General features: G+C 45.7%; 1 protein-coding gene and 1 pseudogene across 1 annotated transcript; both read right to left on the reverse strand.

Annotated features, from left to right (window-relative positions):
- Window positions 1-5,040: 5,040 nt before the first annotated feature.
- Window positions 5,041-6,234, reverse strand: LOC109779110 (peroxidase 1-like; annotated as a pseudogene).
- A 7,965-nt stretch (window positions 6,235-14,199) lies between these two features.
- LOC109779111 (peroxidase 1-like) lies at window positions 14,200-15,535 on the reverse strand. The gene is made up of 2 exons (XM_020337714.2): window positions 15,265-15,535; window positions 14,200-15,124 (listed from the first exon to the last, which is right to left on the reverse strand). Exons 1-2 carry the CDS (start codon window positions 15,472-15,474, stop codon window positions 14,345-14,347), a joined length of 990 nt encoding a protein of 329 aa, XP_020193303.1. The 5' UTR covers window positions 15,475-15,535; the 3' UTR covers window positions 14,200-14,344.
- Between the last annotated feature and the right edge of the window lie 9,509 nt (window positions 15,536-25,044).

Below are 25,044 nucleotides of genomic sequence, written 5' to 3' on the forward strand. Positions count from 1 at the left end.
GACAACACTCTCCCCTCTCGTTGCTATGCATCACCATGATCTTGCGTGTGCGTAGGATTTTTTTTGAAATTACTACGTTCCCCAACACTTCCTCCATTGTTGTACCATCATATTCAGGGAACCCATGGCCAGGATAGTTGTCGTCGTCCTCTTCTTCTTCATTGTCTTCCATCATAACCCCTCTTTCTCCGTGCTTAGTCCAAACATTATAGTGGGGCATGAAACCGGACTCAAACAGGTGGAGGTGAAAGGTTCTTGAGTTAGAGTAATTGTGATCATTCTTATAGCCAGCACATGGACAAGGCATAAAACCATCTGCCTGCTTGTTTGCCTCAGCCGCAATCATAAAAGTATGCATGCCATTAATGAACTGGGGAGAGCATCGGTCATCGTACATCCATTGCCGGCTCATCTTCATTACACAACACCGAAAAGATCAAATTAATACAAGTTCATACATAAAGTTCATACAACACTTAAATGCAACATACAGATAACTCTCTAGCCAAAGCATTTAAATGCAACAACAAATGCGATCAAGATTGCAATTAAGGTGACAATTGATCCAACAGCATAATGATACCAAGCCTTACTATCAATGGCATATTTTCTAATCTTTCTAATCTTCAAGCGCATTTTCTCCATCTTGATCTTCTGATCATCGACGACATCGGCAACATGCAACTCCAATTCCATCTTCTCCCCCTCAATTCTTTTCAATTTTTCTTTCAAATACTCGTTTTCTCTTTCAACTAAATTTAACCTCTCGACAATAGGGTCGGTTGGAATTTCCGGTTCACATACCTCCTAGATAAAAATATCTATTCCAACTTGATGGGCATAATTTGTCATGAACATGAAATGCAACAAATAGTTTTAAAATAGAATATACCACATCCGAATTATAACACGGACGAGGGCCGACGGGGACGGATATCAAAACCATGGCACTATGTATAACAAACAACGTACGGGTAAGATAATTATACAAGTAACTATATATCTAAATCACACAAACATGATTTTTTTTATATAAAAAAGATAAGAACAAGAGGCTCACCATAAGGTGGTGCCGGCGACAGGGTGCGGACGATCGACGGTAGTTAGGACGAAGACGGGAAGGCACTAAGTAAACCACACCTACATATGCAAACTAAGAGTTATTTTAAGCTCAAATTGCATATAAATCAAATAAACTACCACATATAATTCCTTCTAAATTACTAAAACCCACAAATTAATGACTATATAAAGCATTGCAAGAGCTAATCTACCAATGAGAGATGAAAGGACAAATTTGCTTACCTTTGTGATCACTTGAATGGATGGGGGCCTTCAAATCTTGACAAAATTTGGGCAAAATGTGTGATGAGCTCGAGGGTAGAGGGGAAGAACAGAAAGGAGAGGGGGAAGGGAAAAAAACAGAGCGAGCTCGGGTGGACGAAGGGTTTATATAGGTCGTCCTTTAGTACCGGTTCGTGGCAAGAACCAGTACTAAAGGTGCTGGAGGGCCCCAGTCTGACAACATCCTGCCAGCACTCTCTTTAGTACCGGTTCGTGGCACGGACCGGTGCTAAAAGCTCGGCACGATCCGGCACTAATGAGAGCGGCCCGCCTAGCCGTTGGAACCGGCACTAATGGTCACATTAGTGCCGGCTCAAGTACAAACCGGTACTAATGAGCTGAACATTTGACCCTTTTTCTACTAGTGTATGTTATGTATATATATATATATACATATACCTCCGTCCAGATTTACTAGTCCCCTCATATTTTGAATAATATAATGACCTTGATTATAACTAATAAAATATATGTTATACGTAGCAACAATATTATCATTGAAAACTACATTCAAATATGAATCCAACAATATAATTGTTTGTGACATGTATTAATAATTTACTAGTCAAATATGGTCAAACTTGAACACAAAATACGACGAGGACTAATAAAGCCAGACAGAGATAGTACATCACATCCATGAATGCATATGTGATGGGCTATGTGCACATTAATTCGAAAGCCTTCTATTGGCGATCCACTATCTGTAGAAGTCATGAGTGACTCGGCGTTCACCTCTCTTGTGGTGATCCCTAGAGTATGACCTCCTATTACTCACGACGCCCGGAGGGAAGGCAGCGATCGCTCTTCCCCCCCTGTGCGCGCCGGCAACGCGGAGAAAGGGGGTCCCAGCTTGATAATGATGGAGCTCCATACCTCGCCTGAGAATGGGCAGCTGTCTCCGGCGTCGTCGAGCATAGTGGGCAGTTTGGGTTGTGCGGGATACCCTGTTTAGCCAGATTATCAGCCGTCATGCACCACCCCCGGGTAGCAAGCCAGAGGAAAGTTTTGGCACGCGGTGCCGCCTTGGCAGACCAGATGAGTTCCTTATCGTTCGTGCGTAGAGCTCCCTCAAATTGGCAACGGTAGGCTGACCTGGCGGTGTAAGTATCGTCTACCGTCCACTTCCAGCGAACCGAGTCACTCGCCTTGTTGGTGAAGTTGATGCCGGAGGCCATCTCGGTGAGGCTGCAGAGCTATTGCAGCATGACAGCAGAGGGGTTGGCCTTCAAGACTCACATCCATCTGTTTTCGGTGAGTGCATCGCGCAAACAAATCCGACGTTTTGTGCAATGGTGGATCACCTCCGGCCATCGGTCGACGGGGCGGAGCCTATTGGACCAATGCGAGTCCCAGAAAGAGGTGAGTCTGCCATCTTCGATTATAATGGTGGTTGAGGATCTGAATAACTCCTCGGCCGCCCTATCTGGCAGAAGAGGTATGCCCTGCCATGGCTTGGTTTGGTCCGTCCATTGCAACCAATGCCAACGGCATCTGAGCACTCTGCCTTGACGTGCTATAAACATGATGCCAAGGCCACCAAACTCCTTGGGGCGACAAACAGATGGCCAGTTCACCAAGCACTTCTTGGCCGCTGCATTTTGATCTTGTGCCCACAGGAACCCACGGAGCAGCTTGTTTATTCTTTTGATCAGCCAGACAGGGGGGTCCAGCGCCATTAGTTGAAACACCACCATGGAGGAAAGCGTCGATCGGACAAGTTCAATCCGGCCCGGCAGGCAATATGCTTTGCTTTCCATCCCCCAGCGTCGATCGGACAAACTCAATCCAGCCCAGTCCAGCGCCAAACTAGATTTCCATATTGATAAGTTATGATGAACTTTTTACGACCTAACTTGTACTCCCCATGGTAATATATGACCCTTTGTGGTCTGTGCTTCCAACAAATTGTGTGACTTGTGCAGCTACTGTTTACAATAAGTTAACTTGTATATTTTTCTCTCTCAAATGGTCCTATTTGTGCAATATGAACGTAGAAGTGGGACTTGCTCATCGAAAGTTCGAAAGTAAGTTTTTGTAAGTTATTGGATCTTGTATATCATATAGCATGCAAGTCAAATATGCATGTGGGCATAGCTAGCTAAATCTAAGCTGGCCGCGTCATGCATAGCATGTTGCTGTGACCAATGGCGGGTAATGGCAAGGGGGAGATGAGGACGGCCGGTAAGTCAGTCAATCGACGAACAATTCAAATTCATTCGGTCATGCATCTTCACGGACTACAACTACTTTGCATCGTTGCTAAGCCACCGGCCGGGCCATCTCGTTTGGCGCTCTCATGGTCGTGCTCTGTTAAGGCGGGTTACCCGGGCCATGTTCGCTAAGCGTCGTTTCATTAAGATTTCCATGTCTTAGGATCTCATTAACCCAGATTCTTTTAGATCACCGAAGGTTATCTTGTTCCATTATCTCTGAAACGACGTGTCCCGTTAATCTGTAGCCCAGTGCCAGCGGGAGACAAACTGTGATGTTATACAACGACAAACGGAGATCATATACCTTAGAGGCTAACTTGTAGCTAGTCTCATATTAGGCCTCTTTCGTTTCATAGAATCAAAATATTGATTATAGGAATATAGAAAAGTCTTCGTAAATGGGATGACATGTATCTCAATTCTTATAAAACAAAAATCATTTGGTACATACGATATGAATATTTTTTAGTACGTCGTAGCTATTTTTTTTCTTTTGAAATGTGAAGGATAGAAACCAATTCACATACAAATAGGAATCCATTCATAGAAAGCAAATGACTCAAAGGAATTTTTTTCTATAGAAATCATATCCTACAAAATTCATGTAAATAAAAGGAGGCCCTACACTGATGTACTTACTCCCTCCGGTCCTTTTTACTCTGCGTTTTAGATTTTTGTCCAGTCAAACATTGTAAACTTTGACCAAATATATATACTATGAAACTACATTTCATAACAAATCTAACAATATTGATTTGCCATTGTAAATGTTGATGCTTTTTTTTATATGTTTGGTCAAAGTGAAGATACTTTGACTTTGGACAAAACTTATATGGGGCTGTTTGGTTTAGAGCCGTGACTTGCCCGACCAAAAAATTGGTCGTTGACTAGCCTGGTGGTGGCGATTGGATCGGATCCAAATAATTGGCATGCCAGCCCCGCCTCAGCCTTCCCTCCTTCTTTTGCGCCAATTAGTTGGCAGAATCGCGGGCGAGGGAATCGTTCGCCAATTTTCTGGCTAGCCAACAGCGCCAACGATTTGGTAGAGCTGAGATGGGCACAAACCAAACAGCCCCTATATGCAAACTAAAAAGGACCGAAGGAAGTACATAAAATAAGAACTTTTTTTAATTAAGCAGCGGCATGTATAGACCGAGGAAAACACACTAGTGTTTCCAAATTAAATTTGATTATACTCATTTGGTTTTTCAGGCAAGGTTCATTTTTTATAAGGATTATATTTTCATTAGAGATAAGTCCACTGTACAGCTTTCAATTTACCAATATGTTTAAGACTCAACCCTGAACTCTGAAACAGTGATTGACTTACTATCCTATAAGTGGACTTGTCTCTTTTCATTCCGCTAAAGATGACTTGATATCCTTGATCAGTTAGGTCTCTGTGCGCAGCACACAATGACACAAGAAAACAGTGCTGCCATACATGCATTTATGTAGCATGTAGCTGCGCCCGTGGACCTTGGCGAAGAAATAATTTACTGAATACCACTGAAAATAATACATCACACTACAGTACATAATATCAGACAGAGATGCAGTGCAGTTGCAACAACTAATTAAGAATCAACTAATGCTAATTGGGGGCGTAGCATTTCTTCCTGATCTCTCCCTCGGCCCCGGTGAGCACGCCGACGTCGCCCATCTTGATCATGGACGCGCTGAAGTCCTTAAAGAACTCGCCGTCGAAATTGCCGGTGGCGATGCGCTGGACGTAGTCCCTGGTGCTGGTGTCGAAGAGGAGCGCCGAGTCGGAGCGGAAGAGGCCCCTCCGCTTGGCGACGTGGCGGTAGTAGCTGGTGTCGAAGGTCTTGAAGCTACCGGGGTCCATCTCCGACAGCATAGTGCGGTCATCAACGCTCTTGCACTTGAGCCTCAGCTTGTCGGCGTACTCGCTGTCCAGAGACGGGTCGACGAGGCCATAGGCACCGTTCTCCCCGGTGCTGTTGTAGAGGCGGTCGGCGAAGGACGGGCAGTGCGCCGTGCCGAGCGTGTGGGCGCCGGAGAGCATGACGAGGTCCTTGAGGTCGAGGCCCTTGGAGGCGAAGATCTTGGCGAGCAGAGGGACGTCGCCGGAGGCCTGGGGCAGCTCGTCGCTGGCCTCCGTGGCGCTGGACACCCTACCGTCTCGCCTGCCCAGCGCCACTGGCCAGAAGGGTCCCTTTGCCAACACGACAGCGTCGCGGGACATGAGGGTGAGCACGTCGGCGCAGGAGACGATGCCCGGACACGCGGCCTCGAGCTTGGCCTTCACCCGCTCCACGGAGCCGAACCCACGCAGGCTCTTGTTGGGCTTGGCGTCCTTCTCCGCCACGTTGCCGTCGGTGGATTCAAGCAGGACAGAGGCGTCACAACCCTGTAATTTAATTTGCGTTGCATGCACGAACATGTAAGCATATATTTCATGTTCAATAGCAGCATAACAGGCTAGGCAAGTTACGTACCCTGACGAAGCAGTCGTGAAAATGGAGACGGAGGAGCGGGCCGGCGAGGCTGGGCGCGGCGGCGATGATCGTGGCCATCTCCTGGCGGACGATCTTCTCGGCGTCCGGGCATGTCTTGCTGTAGAAGCCGATCTCCAGCTGAGCCACCGCTGCCGAGCTAGCTGCTGCGAGAACCAGCAGGGCCAGAGGAGCAGCAAAGACCTGATCGCCATGGACCTTGGCCAAATTAAACGATCAAATTAAGCTGCAGTAATGAGGCTACAGACAAGAATGTAGTTGAGTGATCTACTCCTTGCAACTCCCGGTACTTATAGATGTCCGGTGACGTAGACTTGGGTGCATGGTGTCAGCGTGACAACCTGGTTGCCGCGTATGCATGCATGGGCTAACTTCCGCCTCCATACAACCGCCTCAATTATCTCCAACGTACGCAACCGCGGCTAAGCGAACCAGTCAATTAATGCCGAGGCCAGTTCATGATCAATGTGTCGTCAATGGTAACATGCTACTATGCTAGTATGAATCTATCATCTGTCTCTTCACCGGAAGGGGACGCAATGATCTGATTAGGTTAATGATTTCATCAAGAGAATAATCTCACATGTAATTGGCCAATCATTTGCGTAGGCTGGAGTGTTCTTGACGGGACCACCCTATCCTGTATGCAAAGTAAAGATCCCAGTCGTGCGGTGATCACGTCTGTGTCCCTCCTACTCACGGGGCAGAGCCAGAGCCTCACACCAAAGATCATAAGCTTATTTTCTTGCTACTACCTCGGTCCTGGTTTATAAATGACAAACCATTTCTTCAACAATATTTCCAGACAGAGGCAGGACGTAGCAAAAATAATATCATTGAAAACTATGTTTAAATACGAATCCCACGATATAATTATTGATGACATGCCTAACATTTTGTTAGTTAAATGTATATATGATCAAAATTTTGCACGAAATATGAAGGGGGCCAATAAAGTAGGATGAAGGTAAGTAACTGGTATTTCCCGACAAGTCAAGCAAATTCCAACAAAGCATAACCCTGTGGCCAGGTACTGGTGAGGCATCACAATAACGAACCGGAGTTAATGAACGACGACACGTTGCCTTGACTGGTTCTGATGCCAAGAGGTGGGGTGTCGGGGTGGTCGCCGACGTTCGGCACGGTGAAGTTTAGAGGGACACCGGGGATGATCATGAACCGGCTCATGAAGTGGATTGAGCAGGGTGGGGAGGCGGAGCACCCGCAGCAGCGCCAATGGTGGCAGTGGGCGGGCTTGCGATGGGTATGAGGGAAATTCTTTGTGGGTTTCCATTTTGAAGTCCAAAAGAGTATTCAGGTCGGGCTTCCATTTGTCAGGCTTTCGGGGCAGGCTTTCTCGTGTGCGTAATGCAAAACAATGTTGGGGTCAGGCTTGGGCTTAAGGAAATAGTCATATCCGTCCTGGCCTGACATATGATCAGGTTTATATGATGCATGTAAAAATCTGACATGCATGTGGCTTCCTGTAGAAAAAAAACTCTGCATGCATCCTGGTTAGAGCAACTCTAGCAGATGCGGTACATCCACACCCCCCTCCCCCCCCCCCCTCCCCCGCCGCCCAAAATAACCGCCGATATACGGTACTTGCATGAAAAAACGTCACGAAGAGGTACAGTATATCGGCCTGAATTGTAACTTTTTTGCGGGGAGCTCTAACAATAGGCCCGCAACTACTAAATCCCCCTCACCCCCCTCCCCCCCCCCCCCCCCCCACACCCCCCGCCCCCGCCATTTTGCCGCTCACCGTATCCCTACCCATGACTTGTCATGAGGGAAACTTCCTCTCTTCCGCGCCGCCACTCCATGTCGCCACCATCGCAAATCCATCTGGCCTCGCGCCGTCTCGCCTCGCTGCCCACCCCAATTGTCGCATCAGCCCCGACCAGCGTTTTCCAAGTGTCGACGGTCCAGTAGGCGCCGCCTCGCTCCCCGGCCGCTCCTGCGGCCGTGTTGCCGCCGCCGTGCCTACTCCTTGCACCGCCAGCATGAAGCGGAAGTGGCAGGGCAACCACATCATCCATGGAGCCTGGCCACCACCGCACCAACTTCCGCCGTGGCCCGCTGCCGCCTCGTCCCCCGTCGCTCCCGCGGACATCTCCATCCCCTCCGGGGGACGACCAAAGACGCAAGTGAAAGGCCCCAAGAAGAAGGCAGTGACGGTGCGAGGACGGGCCCCGCCTCCACCCCTTCCAGCCGGCAATGTACCGCGAGATTTGATCATGGCTGGAAGTGCTTTGATCATATTTTTATCTTTTTTGATTGCACATTCGTAGGGATAACCTTGCTACCTCTTGATATTGCGCAATATTTTAGATGTGAACCATTGCGGATGCCTATTTTATATGAATTCCGTGCATCAATATGAATTTTAGATCATGTCAATATTTGTTCGCAAAATATTTGCGGTACCGTGAGGGCTCTGGCACGGAACAAATATTGTAAACTCGTAGTATTTGTTCCTCCAGAATGTTCGCGCAAATATTTTTGCAGGCGCCCATATAACGTTTGTGCAGGTTACGATTATAGCGCATCTGCTAGAGTGCTTTTCTTTACTATGGCCGGCCATGCACGCTGATGTCGGCTCCTGATGGCAACGGGCGAGGAGGCCGGGTCGCCGGGACATAAATCTTCACGCCAAACGACGGATGATTCGTTCATCCGGTCATGCATCTGCACGGACCAGAACTACTTTGCATGACTAAGTAGCAAAGGCACTAAGCAGCACGTACGCACGCCATTGCTGGGGGCCTGAAAGGATGAGTTGCCGTGTCTCCACGTTTCAGTGCGGCATGCGAAGCCTGTTCGAAGAGATCAATCCTTCAGGGATGCAAGCTGCGTGCACAAAGAATGGTTCGGTCTACTTGTGAACACCATTTCTTTATCCAGATGGCCGGAAATTCGTTAGTTGTACACATTTGCTTTCTAGCATTTGCAACAGAGTTTTATATTTATTAAATATATTAAAGGCCTGTTTTTGGATTATTTTGGAGCTTATAGGTGCAAATAAGCTCAAGTTGGAAAGATGTGAAAGTTTCCAATAGATTTATTTTGTAGACCTTGAGATTAAAAATATCGCTCTTCTCAGCAAGTGGGTCTATAAATTACTCACTGAGAATGGAGTATGGCAGAAAATCATTCGCAACAAGTATGTGGGATCCAATGCCATTTCTCAAATTCATTGGAAACCTAGGGATTCACATTTTTGGAGTGGTGTCATGAAGGCCAAGAATTCCTCTTCCAATTTGGGACCTTCTTGGTTAGGGACGGTGCTCAGGTTCGTTTCTGGGAAGATACCTGGCTAGGGAACACTCCCCTAATGGTGCAATATCCGAGCTTGTACCGGATCGTCAGACATAAATTTGTCACGATCAAACAAGTATTAGGACAGGAAAACCCCGATATTTCGTTCCGTAGGGATCTTTTGGGCACTCGTCTGACAGCATGGAATGAATTACTCACTCGCCTGGAGGACATTCAACTGTCAGATGATCCGGACACTTTTCGATGGAATTTGCATCAGAATGGCAAATTTTCGGTCAAATCCATGTATGATGCAATGGTTCATTGTGATGTTCCTGTAGATAACAGAAAATTGTGGAAGCTAAAAATTCCCCTAAGAGTGAAGATTTTCCTCTGGTTTCTTAACAAAGGAGTCATCCTAACTAGAGATAATCTGGCACGACGAAACTGGCATGGTTCCAAGACATGTGTCTTTTGCCAACATGACGAGTCTATCAAACACCTATTTTTTGAGTGCAAGTTCGCTCGGGCAGTTTGGGCTATGGTCCAAGTAGCTTTGAATTTATACCCACCACGTAGTGCACGGAATATGTTCGGCAACTGGTTGCGGGGTATAGATAAACAATTTTCTGCACACATTCTTGTGGGAGCTGCGGCCTTATGCTAGGAAATGTGGCTTACCAAGAATGATGTGGTTTTTAACAATACATGTGTCTCATCTCCTATGCAGGTTATTCATGTTTGTACACGATGGCTCCGTACTTGGTCTATCCTGCAGAAGCCGGAAGACAGGGATATTTTTATGATGGCGTCTACACGGCTGGAGCGTACGGCCAGGGAGGTTTTCTACCCCATGGATGGCGGTGTGATTTACGGATAGGATCTACCGCTCCTTAGGCTGGACATGATTTATTGCTTGGCACTGTATCAAATTATTTTATTTTTAGGGTGCTTTGGATTTTTTGGCTGTGTGCATCTAGCTATGCAGAGGCCGGGCTTTCTTTCGATACGATTGTATCACCTCGATATATCTATTTAATGAAATGTCCTTTATCGAAAAAAAATGACACACAAGTACATAAATATGACACTACTTTGGTGGAAAAAACGGTAGGATCGAATATTTTGGTGGAAAAAACGGTAGGATCGAATATATTCACTGGTAGAAAATGGGCCTTAAGTCCCGGTTCGCAAAGGCCTTTAGTCCCGGCTGTGCAACCGGGACTAAATATGCGCGACTAAAGACCCCCCCTTTAGTCGCGCCTCTTACGAACCTGGACTAAAGGCTTTAGTCCCGGTTCTCGTGGCTAACCGGGACTAAAGGCCTCCTCCGCAGGTTTAGGGTTTTAGCCCCCCTAAACCTGGTTTTTTTGTGAATTTTTTTTTTTATTTTCAAATTTCTGAATTATTTTAACCTCTAATCTCTAATCACCACCCCTCATCACTGCTCAATTTATCCTCTAATCTCTAATCACCCCTCATCATTCCAAATCATCTAACTTCCCGGACGGTCACCCATCCTCTCACTACTGCAGCCTGAGCACGCTTAACTTCCGGGTTCTATTCTCCCTCGTTTCCAAGTCTGCACTTGTAGTTTTCCTGACAATAGTAGGATGTCAATTCTATTAACCCTCAGGAATTTAACTTGAGCATGAAGTGACATATTTCACTGTTTGAGTTTGAAACTATTGTTTTAAAAAACAATAATTATTTAGTAACACTAATATTTCTGAAATAATTAGTTTGACCATTGTTTGACCACTGTTTGACCACAGTTTGACCAGATTTGACCAAAATTTAAAAAAACTGAAATAATTATTTAGTAACACTAATATTCTAGAATAATTAGTTTCACCATTGTTTGACCACAGTTTGACCACAATTTGAAATTTTTTGAATTTTTTGCCTCTCCAGATCTTAAAAGCCCCGTATCTTTTTTTCTGTTAGGTTTTTGAGGATTTTGAAAAATGTTTAATAAGGTTACCCCGGTTAAATTCGGATGTAACTTTTCGAGTAGATGATTTTTCATATAAAAAACTTTTTCATCCGAGTTCGTATGGAAAAGTTATGCCCATTTTAAGAAATTCCAGAGAGATTTTGCAAATAAAGTCGAAATTCATATTTGTTAATTTTCCCAACAACTAGACCACATATCACATGGAAACTTTTTTTTTTTGACATTTCCATCATTTTCTTTTGTTTTTTATAAAACTGAAAAGGCGATGGGGGGGGGGGGGGGTAGAGTTTGAAAATGAGGCCTCAAATCCCATTAGTCGCGGTTAGCCAGACCAACCGGGACTAAAGGTCTTCGGGCCATTAGTCGCGGTTGGCCAGACCAACCGGGACTAAAGGCCTAACCTTTAGTCCCGATTGGTCTGGCCAACCGGGACTAAAGGTCTTCGGGCCATTAGTCCCGGTTGGCCAGGCCAACCGGGACTAAAGCCCCTCCCGTCCGCCAGCTGTCGACCGAGCGCGCTGGGCCTAGATAGTTGGTCGCGGGTCTCCTCCCGAACCGCGACTAAAGACCCCTTTGGTCGCGGTTCGATTATTTTGGGGACTAATGGGGGCGTATGGAAGCCTCTTTTTCTACTAGTGATTGTTAAAAATGTGTAATTCAATATTCATTAAAGTACATAAATATGACCTACTTTCCGCTCGGCAAAGCCTAGAGCATACCAGCGCACCACGTGACACTCTTCGCCAAGTGTCCAAAATCTGACACTAGGCAAATACATGCCGAGTGCAGCTTGCAATGTCACTCGTCGAAGCACATTGCACAAAAGCCTGGTCGGGAACGTGTCATGCATCACCTCTTTGTAGAGTGTCAAGAATACGAAACTGATCAAACATATGCCGATTGCAACCTGCAATGAAACCCGACAAAAGTGTGACATAACGCGCCAGTTGGCGTGACATGTCCACTTGCCAGGTGTCTAGGCCTCGGCGCTCGACAAATCGTGCTATGGTGCACCAATTGTTGCCACATGTCCACTTTGTCGAGTGTAACACTGGACAAAGCAGTGCAAAACTGTATCTTAAGAAAAGGACGGGAGAGAGGCTAACACACTGATGCAACACAAACATACATGTGATCGAAAGTGCCTTTCTGCTCCCGAGCTCATTTGAGCTCGGTGAACAGTAAAATCGAAAAAATGCAAAAAATGCCAAATTTTTTTTGAGAGAAACATTGACAAAAGTTCTAAGTGCCTGCAAAAATTCATCATGAAATCACATTCCTGTAAGGCGTGGCAAAAAAAACAAATTCAGTGCTTCAAAATGCTTTTGAAAGTAGCTTTTTCAGAGTACTTTTTTGTTTTTTTTTGCCATGCCTTCTAGGAATGTGATTTCATGACGAATTTTTGCAAGCACTTAGAACTTTTGTCAATGTTTCTCCAAAAAAATTTGGATTTTTTTGAATTTTTTTTTGATTTAGTTTTGATTTTACTGTTCACCCGAGCTCATTTGAGCTCAGGTGCAGAATCTCCGCGTCCACATGTGATGGCCTTTTGTAGGATGAGGATGGTTGGAGAAAAGGGCGGGGGAGAGGTGGCGAGAAAACATTTGAGAGGAGAAAATTGGTGGTAGAGAAAGGGCGGGAAAGAGAGAGGGAGAGAAAACGTGGGAAAGAGGGGGGGGGGGGGGAGGGAGGGTGGCAATAAGAGAGGATGGGGGGAGGGGAAGTGGCCAAAAATAGTCGAAAAAGCATGGGAAAAAAGGGGGAAAAAGGCAAGCAAAGTTTTCAAGCACACCACAAATGTTGCACATCTTTAAAAAACAAAATTGAAAAAACATTTGCCAAGTGCCGCTTGACAAACACTCGGAAAACAAGGCCATGCCTCCACCTCTCCGTTAACCGTGGCGAGTAGAGACACATGGCACAACCTTTGCCGAGCGCCTGGACCTTTGGCGAGTGTTTTTCCAATGCACTGGTTTAAAGGGTTTGCCGAGTAACCGACATAAAACAATCTGCATACTCGTCAGTTTTGTTAGTGACAGTAATGTCATTGTAGGCTAGTAGTTGCGCGACTGTGTTCAACCAACCGCCTCACACGCACAGGTGATTCCAAGGCGATCTCTCTGCCTCCTCTCTACACCGGCGAGGTTGTGGGTCCTCGGCCCCTTCGGCTGCCGCTCCGGCGCTGCAAGGGACCGGGGACCCTGGCGACTTTGCTTCGGCGACTAGATAGGGTAGGTTTAGTTTTTCTCAGAGACGTTGCATCAGTGATGGGATCAGCGCGCGTCAGAATAAGATGGCTCCGCTTCTTCCCCACTCTGTTGGTGCTTCAATCGGCATCGTCTGAAAGCAGGTAGCCCCTGTGTCTGTCGGACTTAGGTTTCGTCGATGTTAGGTTGTGCTGGCTGGAGTTTGGCGTCCTCTCGGCGACGGGCGACTACGTCAGTTTGTGCAGAGTATGTGGGTGTCTTGGAGTGTGGTGTGCGGATGATGGCTTGTAGCGCTCCTCTTCTTCTCCAACCAAGTTGGATGAAGACGACGACATTGGGATCTGGCAGACTTGGAGATGATCTCGGGCCGATCGTGCCACAAAGACTCGGTTTCAACGTCTTTGACGGGCAATTTAATCGGCTCACAAAGTAGCATGGTCTGCAGTGAAGTTCTTCCAGATTTTGGTGTGGAGGTTGCTTATGTCTTTCTCCGGCGGTGCCACGGCGGCGACGGCTGGCGACGCATGATGAGTAGGTTGGGCACATGGATCTTCGACGGTCAAGATGTAAATTTTATATTTCTGAGCTCTCTTGTGGAAATCTTCAAGACACTTGGCGCTTTGTTTGTCTCTTCCAGTGACCACGCACGTACCCATTGTAATTTGTTTGTTTAATGGACATGTGGTAATTCTCACAAACAAAAGTCTTGACAATTTGAAGATAAAGATATCGATTGAATGATTGTTAAAGAATGTTTTTATACCTCAATGTTATTACTGACGATAATAAATCATACAACTACAATGAACAGTGTCAGACAGACATCCTCGTACTCGTGCAGTTACGACTTACAAGTACAACTACAAGAATCAACGAACTCTAGTTGGGGGCGTAGCATTTCTTCCTGATCTCTCCCTCGGCCCCGGTGAGCACGCCGACGTCTCCCATTTTGATCATGGACTCGCTGAAGTCCCTGAAGAACTCACCGTCGAACTTGCCCGTGGCGATGCGCTGGACGTAGTCCTTGGTGGTGGCGTCGAAGAGGAGCGCCGCATCGGAGCGGAAGAGGCCCCTTCGCTTGGCGACGTGGCGGTAGTAGCTGGTGTCAAAGGTCTTGAAGCTCCCAGGGTCCATCTCCGACAGCATAGTACGGTCGTCAAGGCTCTTGCACTTGAGCCTCAGCTTGTCGGCGTACTCGCTGTCCAGAGACGGGTCGACGAGGCCATAGGCACCGTTCTCGCCGGTGCCGTTGTAGAGCCGGTCGGCGAAGGACGGGCAGTGTGCCGTGCCGAGCGTGTGGGCGCCGGAGAGGACGACGAGGTCCTTGAGGTCGAGGCCCTTGGAAGCGAAGATCTTGGCTAGCAGAGGGACGTCGCCGGAGGTGGGGGGCAGCTCGTTGCTGGCCTCTGTGGCACTGGACACCCTGCCGTCTCTCCTTCCCAACGCCACCGGCCAGAAAGGGCCGTTGGCGAGCACGACGGCGTCGCGGGACATGAGGGTGAGCACGTCGGCGCAGGAGACGATGCCCGGGCACGCGGCCTCGAGCTTGGCCTTCACCCGCTCCACGGAGCTGAACCCTCGTAGGCTCTTGTTTGGTTTGGCGTCCTTCTCCGCCACGTTGTCGTCGGTGGACTCGAGCAGGACTGAGGCGTCACAACCCTGCAATTTATTTTGCGTTGCATGCATGGAAATATAAGTATACACTGATGCAATTTCGCGTCGCATGCATGTTTCTTAGTGTTCGTGTGCATAATGTAGGTTTGTACGTGAGACAGGACAAGTGCTCAACGACGACTTACCCTGACGAAGCAGTCGTGGAAATGGAGCCGGAGCAGCGGGGCGGCGAGGCTGGGCGCGGCGCCGATGATCTTGGCCATCTCCTCGAGGACGATCTTCTCGGCGTCCGGGCATGTCTTGCTGTAGAAGCCGATCTCCAGCTGAGCCACCGCTGCCGAGCTTGCTGCAAGAACCAGGAGGGCCAGAGGGAGCAGCAAAGACCTGATCGCCATGGACCTTAGCTGATAGAATTAAACACGAGTTACTATGTGGCTGCAGACAAGAATGTTTTGGCACTAGTAGTTGAGTGATCTTTGTCCTTTGCAACTCCCTCTACTTATAGATGTCCGGTGACGTAGACTTGGTGCATTGTGTCAGCGTGACAACCTGGTTGCCGCGTATGCACGCATGTACTAACTTCCACCTCCATACAACCGCCTCAATGATCAAACGTACGCAACCGCGGCTAAGCAAACCAGTCAAATAATGCAACAAAAATGGCGATAAAAATTAGATGGCACCGAGGCCAGTTCATGACCAGTGTGTCGTCCATGGTAACATGCCATCAATCTATCATCTGTCTCATCACAGGATAGGAACGAAATGATCTGATTAGGCTCATGATTGCATCAAGAGAATAACCTCACATGTAGTATCAGGTTAATGCTGGAGTGTTTTTGACGGGGCCACCCTATCGTCTATGCAAATTAAAGATCCCAGTCGTGCCGTGGTCGCTTCTGTGCCCCTCCTGGTCGACGTAGCTAGGGCGGCAGAGCCAGCGAGGAACAGCGACGTACTGTCGCAATGACCTGATGGCAACGGGGAAATGAGGCCGGGTCGTCAACCGACGGACATCGATGCGTTCAGTCATGCATCTGCACGGACGAGAACTACTTTGCATGACGAAGTAGCCAAGGCACTAAGCAGCACGTACGCATACCATTGTTCCGGCCGGGGCTGAAAGGATGACATTGCTGTTCCAAGAGATCAACCGCATCCAGCAGCGATGCAAACTGCATGCACGCAGCAGGCTCTCGGAAGAAAGGTTCCGTTTACTTCTGAAAACCATTATGTATCTAGACGGAAGTTCGTTAATTAGCTGCACACTTTTGCTTTTAAGGAATTGCAACACAATTGCATGTCTCACGATCCGGGGGGGGGGGGGGGGGGGGGGGGTTTGTTCTTTTGAGACAATCTCGCAAAGTTTTATTGATCTGTCACGATGCTTACAGAGACAAAAAAATCACCGTGTTTTCCTAACCAGACATGGGGGCCAACGCCTAAATGTAAAGCATGCATCGTTAAACTATGAGCCTCGAAACTCGAGCTCGTAAACTCATGAACAAATTACAAAGAGTAAAAACACTTGAGTGCTCTATTATTTCCCGAATGATTGCTCTATGCCCCTCAGTGCTATGTTGCTTTATGTCGTCAACCACTACCTTACAGTTAGACGCGACATGAATCCTTTGCATATGCAGGTCTTCTGAGAGAGTCAAAACTTGCCTACAAGCATCTCCAACAGGTGTATAAAAGTTTCGCGCGTTAAAATAGTTTTAGCGTGCCACTATAGCAGTTTTAGTGCGCCAGACCCAACATTAGTTTAGCAGATGCCAAAAAACGCGCGCCCAAAATAACACGGAGTGCAAATTGTGAAGCGCGCGCAATCCGGCGCCCCAAATTTGCAGCTTCTTATAGCGCTTTTTAGCACACGCCCAAACCTTTTTTGCGCGTGCACTATCTTACAGCTTCTGCTGAAGCTATCCGGCGTTCAAAAAATCTGAAATTTAGCACGCCGAGCAGTTTTTGTGCGCCTGTTGGAGATGCTCCAACAACAATTGCTTCAAGTGTTGCGAGATCTATAATTCCACTAGTTACAATGAGTGAAGCACCCAAAAATAGGCCATCATGGTCTAGGCCAATCGGAGCTACAGCTCCCAGGCCTACATTCCTCGCTACCACTGCATAAACATTTATCTTGGCCGAGGGACGGAGACCCATCGAAAAAATTGTTCGATCCAGGAGGGGGGACAAGCGGACATTTTAGTTCGCTATATGGTAAACCTCCCCGCGCGAACACCCTCGATACAGGCCCTTTTACACCAGTCTCTGCACCTATAAGATGTCGCAACGACATTCCGGATACACACAGCCAAAGAAAAAGGTAGAAAAGAAAGGAAAAAAACAAAGGTCCTGCCACAACGATTGACTTCTCTCAGCAGCCACACACAAACCACCACCAAATAAAACACCCGTAAAATGCAACGCCTCCAAAAAGAAAACAGTGCACAAGCACCATCGTTGCCTGATCCAAGATCTTAGGATTTCACCCTGGAGAAGTCCGAGCTCTCAAAACAATTTCTTCAGCAAGGCAATTGCGAGACACAACCAATAAAGACCAGACATTAGGTTTTCAATGGCCAGGCATAGGCAATGAATGCCAAACCTTAGGTTTTCACCATTAAAGTCACAGCTCGGTACCCCAGGAGCACCACAAAAAATGAATTCCTCCAGTGTTGTCACCCACACTTCACACTACTGCTCCTGAGAGTTATCAAACACCTGGCTCACTCCATCGCCTCAAAGGCTCTGTCTGTCTAACGGATCCTCTGATCTCAGCCACCATGACCTTCTCCACAGCTGTCTACACCACAGAAATCGAGAAGCCGAGATGTCCCATGGTGTCAACAAACAATAGAGCTTCGTGCCACGTCATCATGGAACCTCTTAGGCTGATATGGCGTGCAGGACCGGATTCTATCCGATCCAGATATCTTGGGCAGGATCTCCAGCAGCAGTCTGGAACACGTCGATGACCAAATCGAGGAAGTCCGATCATGTAGGACGTTCCCATGATGCGAAAAGAGCACAAGACAACCAAAATTATTTTCATGGCGGCAGGCCCCCACGCCGCCACCTGCCTGCTAACATCCATGGCCTGAAGCCTGCCGACCAGAGCCCTAGGCCGCATCAGCCGACGAGGCACACGGCCAACCGCAGCTTTGGGTCGAGCTCCACCAACCCACCTAGATCAGATTGGAGGGATCTACAACCCAAGCCATCGCTGCAAGCTAGGCCACACCACTGGGCGGAGCACCTCGCCACACCCGTCATCGAGCAGCGCTGCCGCCACCACATCAGAGCCGCACCCATGGAAGGCCCCGCAGCCGCCGGCACTACTTGGGCTTCGCCCGGCAAAGACCCTCGGCGGCGGCGAGGGAGAGGTGTTGAAGGGGAGGGACAGTGGGATTAGGGTTCCTCCGAGCCGCCACTACAAGTGACACAGGGGTCAAGTTGGTTCGTCCAAAAATTGGGGGAGAATTTGACTTCCCTGACATCTTCCCCTTCAATTTTAATGGTAGGAGAAAGATTTCCATGTTCATGGTAAAAAAATCACCTATATGTTGAAATAACATGTTTGGTCATTTCCGAGATTCACGTATATTGAAAAACATCATCTTAAAATACAAACAAAAAGTTTCCATATTAAATTGCCTAAAAATGCTAGGTGTGCCATCGTAAAAACACACAAAGGGTTGCCATGGTGTATGTTACGATATTTACAGTGGTACTAAAAATACATTAACCCTGGTTTATTCAATAAATTTGCAATGATGTGCATGATAAAATTGCAATGGTCCAGAGAAATAATTTACTAGAATATAACGTTGTATGATAAAAAATGAAGATAATGACAATATACGAAAATAAGTTTGCCACGGCCGAAAAATATAATTTGCCATGTTACAAAAAATAAAATTGCCATGGTACTAAATTAAATTTATCACCAAGAAAAGTAAGAAAAGAAATAATTTGGCATGGTCCAATAGTATAATTTGCCATGTTAAACATAAAATAGCTATGGCACTAAAATAAATTTTCGATCATGAAAAGTAAGAAAAGAAGAATTTGCCCTGGTCCACAAATATAATTCGCCATGGTACAAAAAAAACTGCCATTGTATAGAATTAATTTGCAATCATGAAAATTAAGAATTTTTTTGCCATGGTACAACAACTAATTTTACCATTTTATTTTACTTTTTACAAAATTTCTAAAGTTTTGCCATGGGGTTTTTCCAAAATTTGTCATGTGCTTTACAACAATTGCCATGTTTTGTGTGAAAACACCTTCTCTTCATTTTGCCATGTACTAGTAATAGCAAGGTAAGAAAATTGCCATGATTTCTCGAATAACATGGCAAAAACATTGTATAAAAAATAAGAAAAGATATACAATGTGCATATGGTTTGTCGTGATTGAAAAAAAACCACAACAAATTTACAAGTTTTATCTCTAAGAGCAATCAGAACAACAAATATTCCATCATCCAAACTAAGCTTGCTCAGATCCTAACCCATTGGGCATTATCGAGCCTCGTGACTCCGGCTGTGCTGATATCTTCGTATTTCATATTGTCATTCTATCTATTTGGTTATTGCTTGATGTGTTGGTTGGTATGAACTATTTGAGCAGCATAGTTACTGATTCTACTGACTAAAGGATTGCTATTTCTCATCTTCTGTGATGGATTGGTTGGCCTCCCAAAACAGATGTCGGATCGCGTGGCAAGCTGTCGACTCCAACATGAGGCTCTCTGTATCCGTTGTTCTCAGGAAGCTGAGAACCTGCATCACCTCGAGAGCGGCGTTTTGGCACCTAGGAGCATATGCTCCTGTTTTTTCAAATGTGTTTGAAATGTATTTTAAAATGTCACAAAATTTTGGCAAAATGTTTTGGGCGTACATCTCGACATTCTACGTACTCACAAAGTTGTTTCGTGGAAAAATAGATAATTTTTGTGTTGCGTGTGAAAAAGATAAAATTTGGTGTTACAAAGGGCTTTTCACTAGACATTTTTTTGTCTTTTTTACACAAACCACAAAAACTGCCGGTTTTATGTGAAACTTGGCGTGCCTGCATAGAATATCAAGATGTACACGCAAATTTTTGTTTGAAATTTTTGACATTTTCAAATAATTTTCCAATAGCAGGAGCATATGCTCCCATGTGCCAGAGTGCATTTTCGCATCACCTCCTCGTTGGATGCGTATTTTTTCGAATATCATGGCAAGGGATTTTATCTTGGAGCCGCATCACCATCCACCCCCTTGACGGTGCAGTTGGCTTCTTCAATTGGTGGTCAGGAGCCACAAACATGCCCCCCCATCCTCACTATTTGGGAAATCTGGAAGCACCGCAATGCTGTCATCTTCGATGGAGTGCATCCTCCCTCAGCCATACTTAGGGGTGGGCATATAACCCGAAAACCGATTTACCGAACCGATAACTTGGACCGAAGCCGAAGTGACTGAAACCGAAACCTTCGGTCCAAAGCTCGGTTAACAATTCTAGAAAACCGAATTAAGTTCGGTGAATTCGGTCTGTACCCTCGGTCCACCGAACAGACCGAAGCACCGACGCCCTACACCTAATTCCTATCCTGAGTCCTACGGTCTACTCTTAGTCTCTTACCTCCTAATTTCCTCAAGTAGGCAAGTCTGCTCGATCTATCCCGTTGCCGCCGCCGTGAGCTTTGCTGTTTGATTCTCCGCCTCCTTGCTTCCCAATCCCCATCCCAATTCCCATCGCATAGCATCCCCAAATTTCCGGCCCTTCCCATCGTTCCCGTCGTGGTATATAAAGGATGTGGCGGCTGCCCCGTCAGCGATTTACTCACCGGAGAAGAGGATCTCCGAACCGTAGTAGGTTCGCCGGAGAGGGATCCATAGGAACACCGCCGGCAGCAGAGTTTGCTGCGCGGCCGTCCTCCTGATTCACCGCACCTGAACAACAACGACGGTTCGACGACTACAGGACGCTCCTGCAACGTATGACCCTATTACCCACTGTAATATCTGTTTCCTGATTTAATTGATTCAAGCTTCATCAATCTGATTGCGTGGTTCTCTTAGAAAACAATACATAGCTGATACCATTCACGTAAGGTCATTTTGTTGCATATTTAGCTGAACTTTCTGTATCTGATCTTCGGAATTTTGTACGAGTGTGAAAGCCTTGCGGCCAAAACTAAAACTACATGGATCTTATGTAGTTCACATTCCTAGTTGTCTTTGATACTGACAGCAAGAACTAGTTGTCGTTTATCAAGTTGGTTGTGTTGCCTTTGTCCCTTCCAATCACTAACTTGCCGATGGTGACACACACACACACACATGAACTGGTTGGTCAAGGGAGAAAAACAGAGCAACGGTTCAGAAAAAGCAGAGGAGCGCACACAGTCTGGTTTCACTCATCTGTTAAGATCTTCAATGGTTATTATTTCCATCTTGGTAAACTGATGAGATTTCTTAGTTAGATATCAACTACAGAACTAGCATGCCATGTATTTGTATTCACTGTATTAATAGGACCTTGCTGTTGTGATTCATGTAATAATTATTTCCATCTTGGTAAACTGATGAGAGATTTCTTAGTTATATATCAACTATAGAACTAGCATGCCATGAATTTGTATTCACTGTATTAATAGGACCTTGCTGTTGTGATTCATGTAATAAATACGGAGTACAAATCACATGTAGATTTTATTTTATTAATTAAAGAACACAAAATTCTTGTGACCATTACTGCTTACTGCCACCCGCTTCAATATTTTCATGAGGGAATCGTTGTTGGTTGATGCAACTTTGTTTGATTGTAGATGTCCTCCGAGCCTCATGAGATCATTATGGCAGACGCTTCTGCGCCCACTTCCACTATGACAGTTGGTTGTACAGTATCTTTGGACAAGGCGAAGGCTAGTGGCAGTGGTGTCGATGGTGAGGTGAAAGCAACACAAACAGAGAAGAGGGATGATGGGAAAGCTGAAGTTGTTGAGGTTGAAAAGAAAGATGGGCGAAGGCAGATGGCTTCGAGATCAGAGATGTGGAACCACTTTGAAAAGGTCATTATTAATGGTGTATTGCAGAAGGGAAAATGCAACTACTGCAAGATTGACATCAACGCTCATCCCGTCATCAATGGTACATCAGCTTTGCGCAAACATTTTAATATTTGCAAGCGTAATCCCCATAGGAATATTGGTGATGATAAGCAAGCTGTGCTGCAAGTTAATCAGGGTGATAGTGTACATTCTTGGAAATTTGATCCTGATGCTATTAGGGCCGCTTTTGCTGAAATGATAATAGAAGATGAGCTCCCATTTGCATTTGGTGAAAAATCTGGGTTTAAAAAGTTCATGTCTAAAGCATGCCCACGTTTCTCAGTTCCATCTAGGAGAACATGCACTAGGGATGTTGTTCGCGCATATTTTGAACACAAGGCTAAACTGAAAATTTTCTTTAAAGAACAATGTGAAAGAGTGTGTCTCACAACTGATGGTTGGACTTCTCAACAAAAAGATAGCCACATGACTGTTACTGCCCACTTCATTTGTAAGGAATGGAAACTCCACAAGAAAGTCATTAGCTTTTTCAAGGTTAAGGGTCATAAAGGAGATGATATTGGGAAACACTTGCAGAAAACTTTGATCGATTGGAGGATAGAGAAGGTCATGACCATTACTGTTGATAATGCTAGTAACAATGATGGTGGTATTGGTTACATGAAAAAGGAACTGAATAAAGCTAAGACTTGCATAGCTGGAGGCAAGTTTCTCCACATGAGGTGTGCTGCCCACATTGTTAACTTAATAGTTACAGATGGTCTAAAAGAAGTTGATACTTCAATCAAGCGTGTGCGTGCAGCTGTTAGATATGTCAGAAATAGCCCAAGTAGGTTGACTAAGTTCAAAGAATGTGCAGACCTTGAGAAGGTTAACACCAAGGCCTTCTTGATTCTTGATGTGAGCACTAGGTGGAACTCGACGTACTATATGTTGAAGGCTGCTGTTAGCTATGAAAAAGTTTTTGCAAGGTATGCAGATGAAGATCCTTACTTTGCAATTGATCTACTTACTGATAAAGGTAAGGAGAAGGGTGTTGGAGTTCCAGATGAGCAGGACTGGGAGAATGTGAAGAAGATGGCAGAATTTCTTGCTCATTTTGCAGATCTAACAACTCGTGTTTCTGCCTCATTGTATGTGACTGCTAATAGCTTTTTCCATGAGATTGGTGAGGTGAATATGTTAGTGAAAAGTTGGATGGAAAGTGGGGATGGTTTGCAAATTGCAATGGCAGAGAGGATGAAGGATAAGTCTGATAAATATTGGGGAAATTGGCATGAGCTCGATACCAGCAAAAAGGGAAAGGAAAAGGAGAACTTCAACTTGCTGATTTTCATTGCAATGGCACTTGATCCAAGGTAAAAAAAATTACAAGTATTATAATCTACCATTCTTCATTAGGTAATGCTTTCTTATGTCGCCACAACACAAATTAAAGTTTAACTTTCTTGTTGTATCGCAGGTACAAGCTTACAGAATACACACAATTTGCCATTTTAGAAGTGTATGGAGAGGAGAAAGGGCCTAAGGTGTGGGCTGCAGTCAGTACGTGTCTTCGAGATTTGTTCGAGGAATATAGGATGATGTATGCTCCAAATGTTGCATCACCTCTAAGTAGTGCTTCTCAGGAAGTTGAATCAACTGGAGGGCGTGCAAGCATGATGAGATCCGTGATTGCCAAAAAAATGAGGCTGAACAGTGGTGGTAGCAGCAGCAGCAAGTCTGAGCTGGACAAGTTTCTTGCTGAGGAGCCTGAAGATGATGGCCCAAAATTTGACATATTAGATTGGTGGAAGGTTAACTCATCTAGGTTTCCTATATTGGCATGCTTGGCACGGGATGTTTTGGCAGTCCCCATCTCGACTGTTGCATCCGAGTCTGCGTTCTCTACTGGTGGGCGTATTCTCGATGAATTCAGATCTTCTCTGACTCCATTCATGGTTGAAGCCCTTGTGTGCACTCAGGATTGGCTTCGATATGGTACTCATGTCAGCATAGTAGAGAACACTGAAGAATTGACCAAGCTTGAACAAGGTAACCTGATTTAATTAATCTTGCATTATGTAATATGTGTTCATTTGCTGTTATATAATGCTTGCTTCCACCATTGTTGTTTTCAGAGTTAATTGCGGAATATAAGGAGAAAGTGAAGCTCCAAAGCAATGCCAAGCCTCCCACCACCGCAAAGCCTACTTAAGGATTGGTGAGCTTCCACTTCTGAGCTATAAGAATTTGCGTTGCTGCTTCAATTCAGATCGATATCGTAATATATTTATGTTTCTATCTATGGACTACTCAACTGAATTATTGTTCATATTCCAGATATTCTTTTTGGTTGGTTGCGGTTCTGAATAAACTACTGCTAGTCGCTGGAGCAGACGAAATAAAGCTTGAAGTTTAGAAGTTCAAAAATTGTAGCTATACTGCTAGTGTACGCTGCCTGTTGCGTTTAATTTAGGTTCTAAATTTAAGTCTTGAGAACTAAGTGTGTGTGTTAGTCAAAATTTACCAGTTGTGTCCTGTTTTGAGACTCAATTCGTGTGTTTGATAAACTACTATTGGATGGTAATGATATGATCATGTCGTATCTGTGCTACGTCTGCAGCGTGCTGTTATATTTGGTCACTTGTTTGCTCTTCCTGATTGTTAAGCAAAGATGGGAAATGGGTTTAGTTTTGGCAAGAAGGAACTGGAGAATCGTGTAGCGTTTCCTGCACTTATTAAATAATCAAGGTTGTTCGGTGTGCAGCGATTCCTGCCATTATTAAATGTTCAGGGCTGATCGGTGTGCAAGTGCAAGTGTGCAACGATTCCTATCATTATTAAATGTTCGGTCAGAACCGATGACCGGACCGAAATCTTAGTGCGGTCATTCATCGGTTTGTGCTCTTTCCGT

Source organism: Aegilops tauschii, chromosome 7, assembly GCF_002575655.3.
Source record: "Aegilops tauschii subsp. strangulata cultivar AL8/78 chromosome 7, Aet v6.0, whole genome shotgun sequence".
NCBI lineage: Eukaryota > Viridiplantae > Streptophyta > Magnoliopsida > Poales > Poaceae > Aegilops > Aegilops tauschii.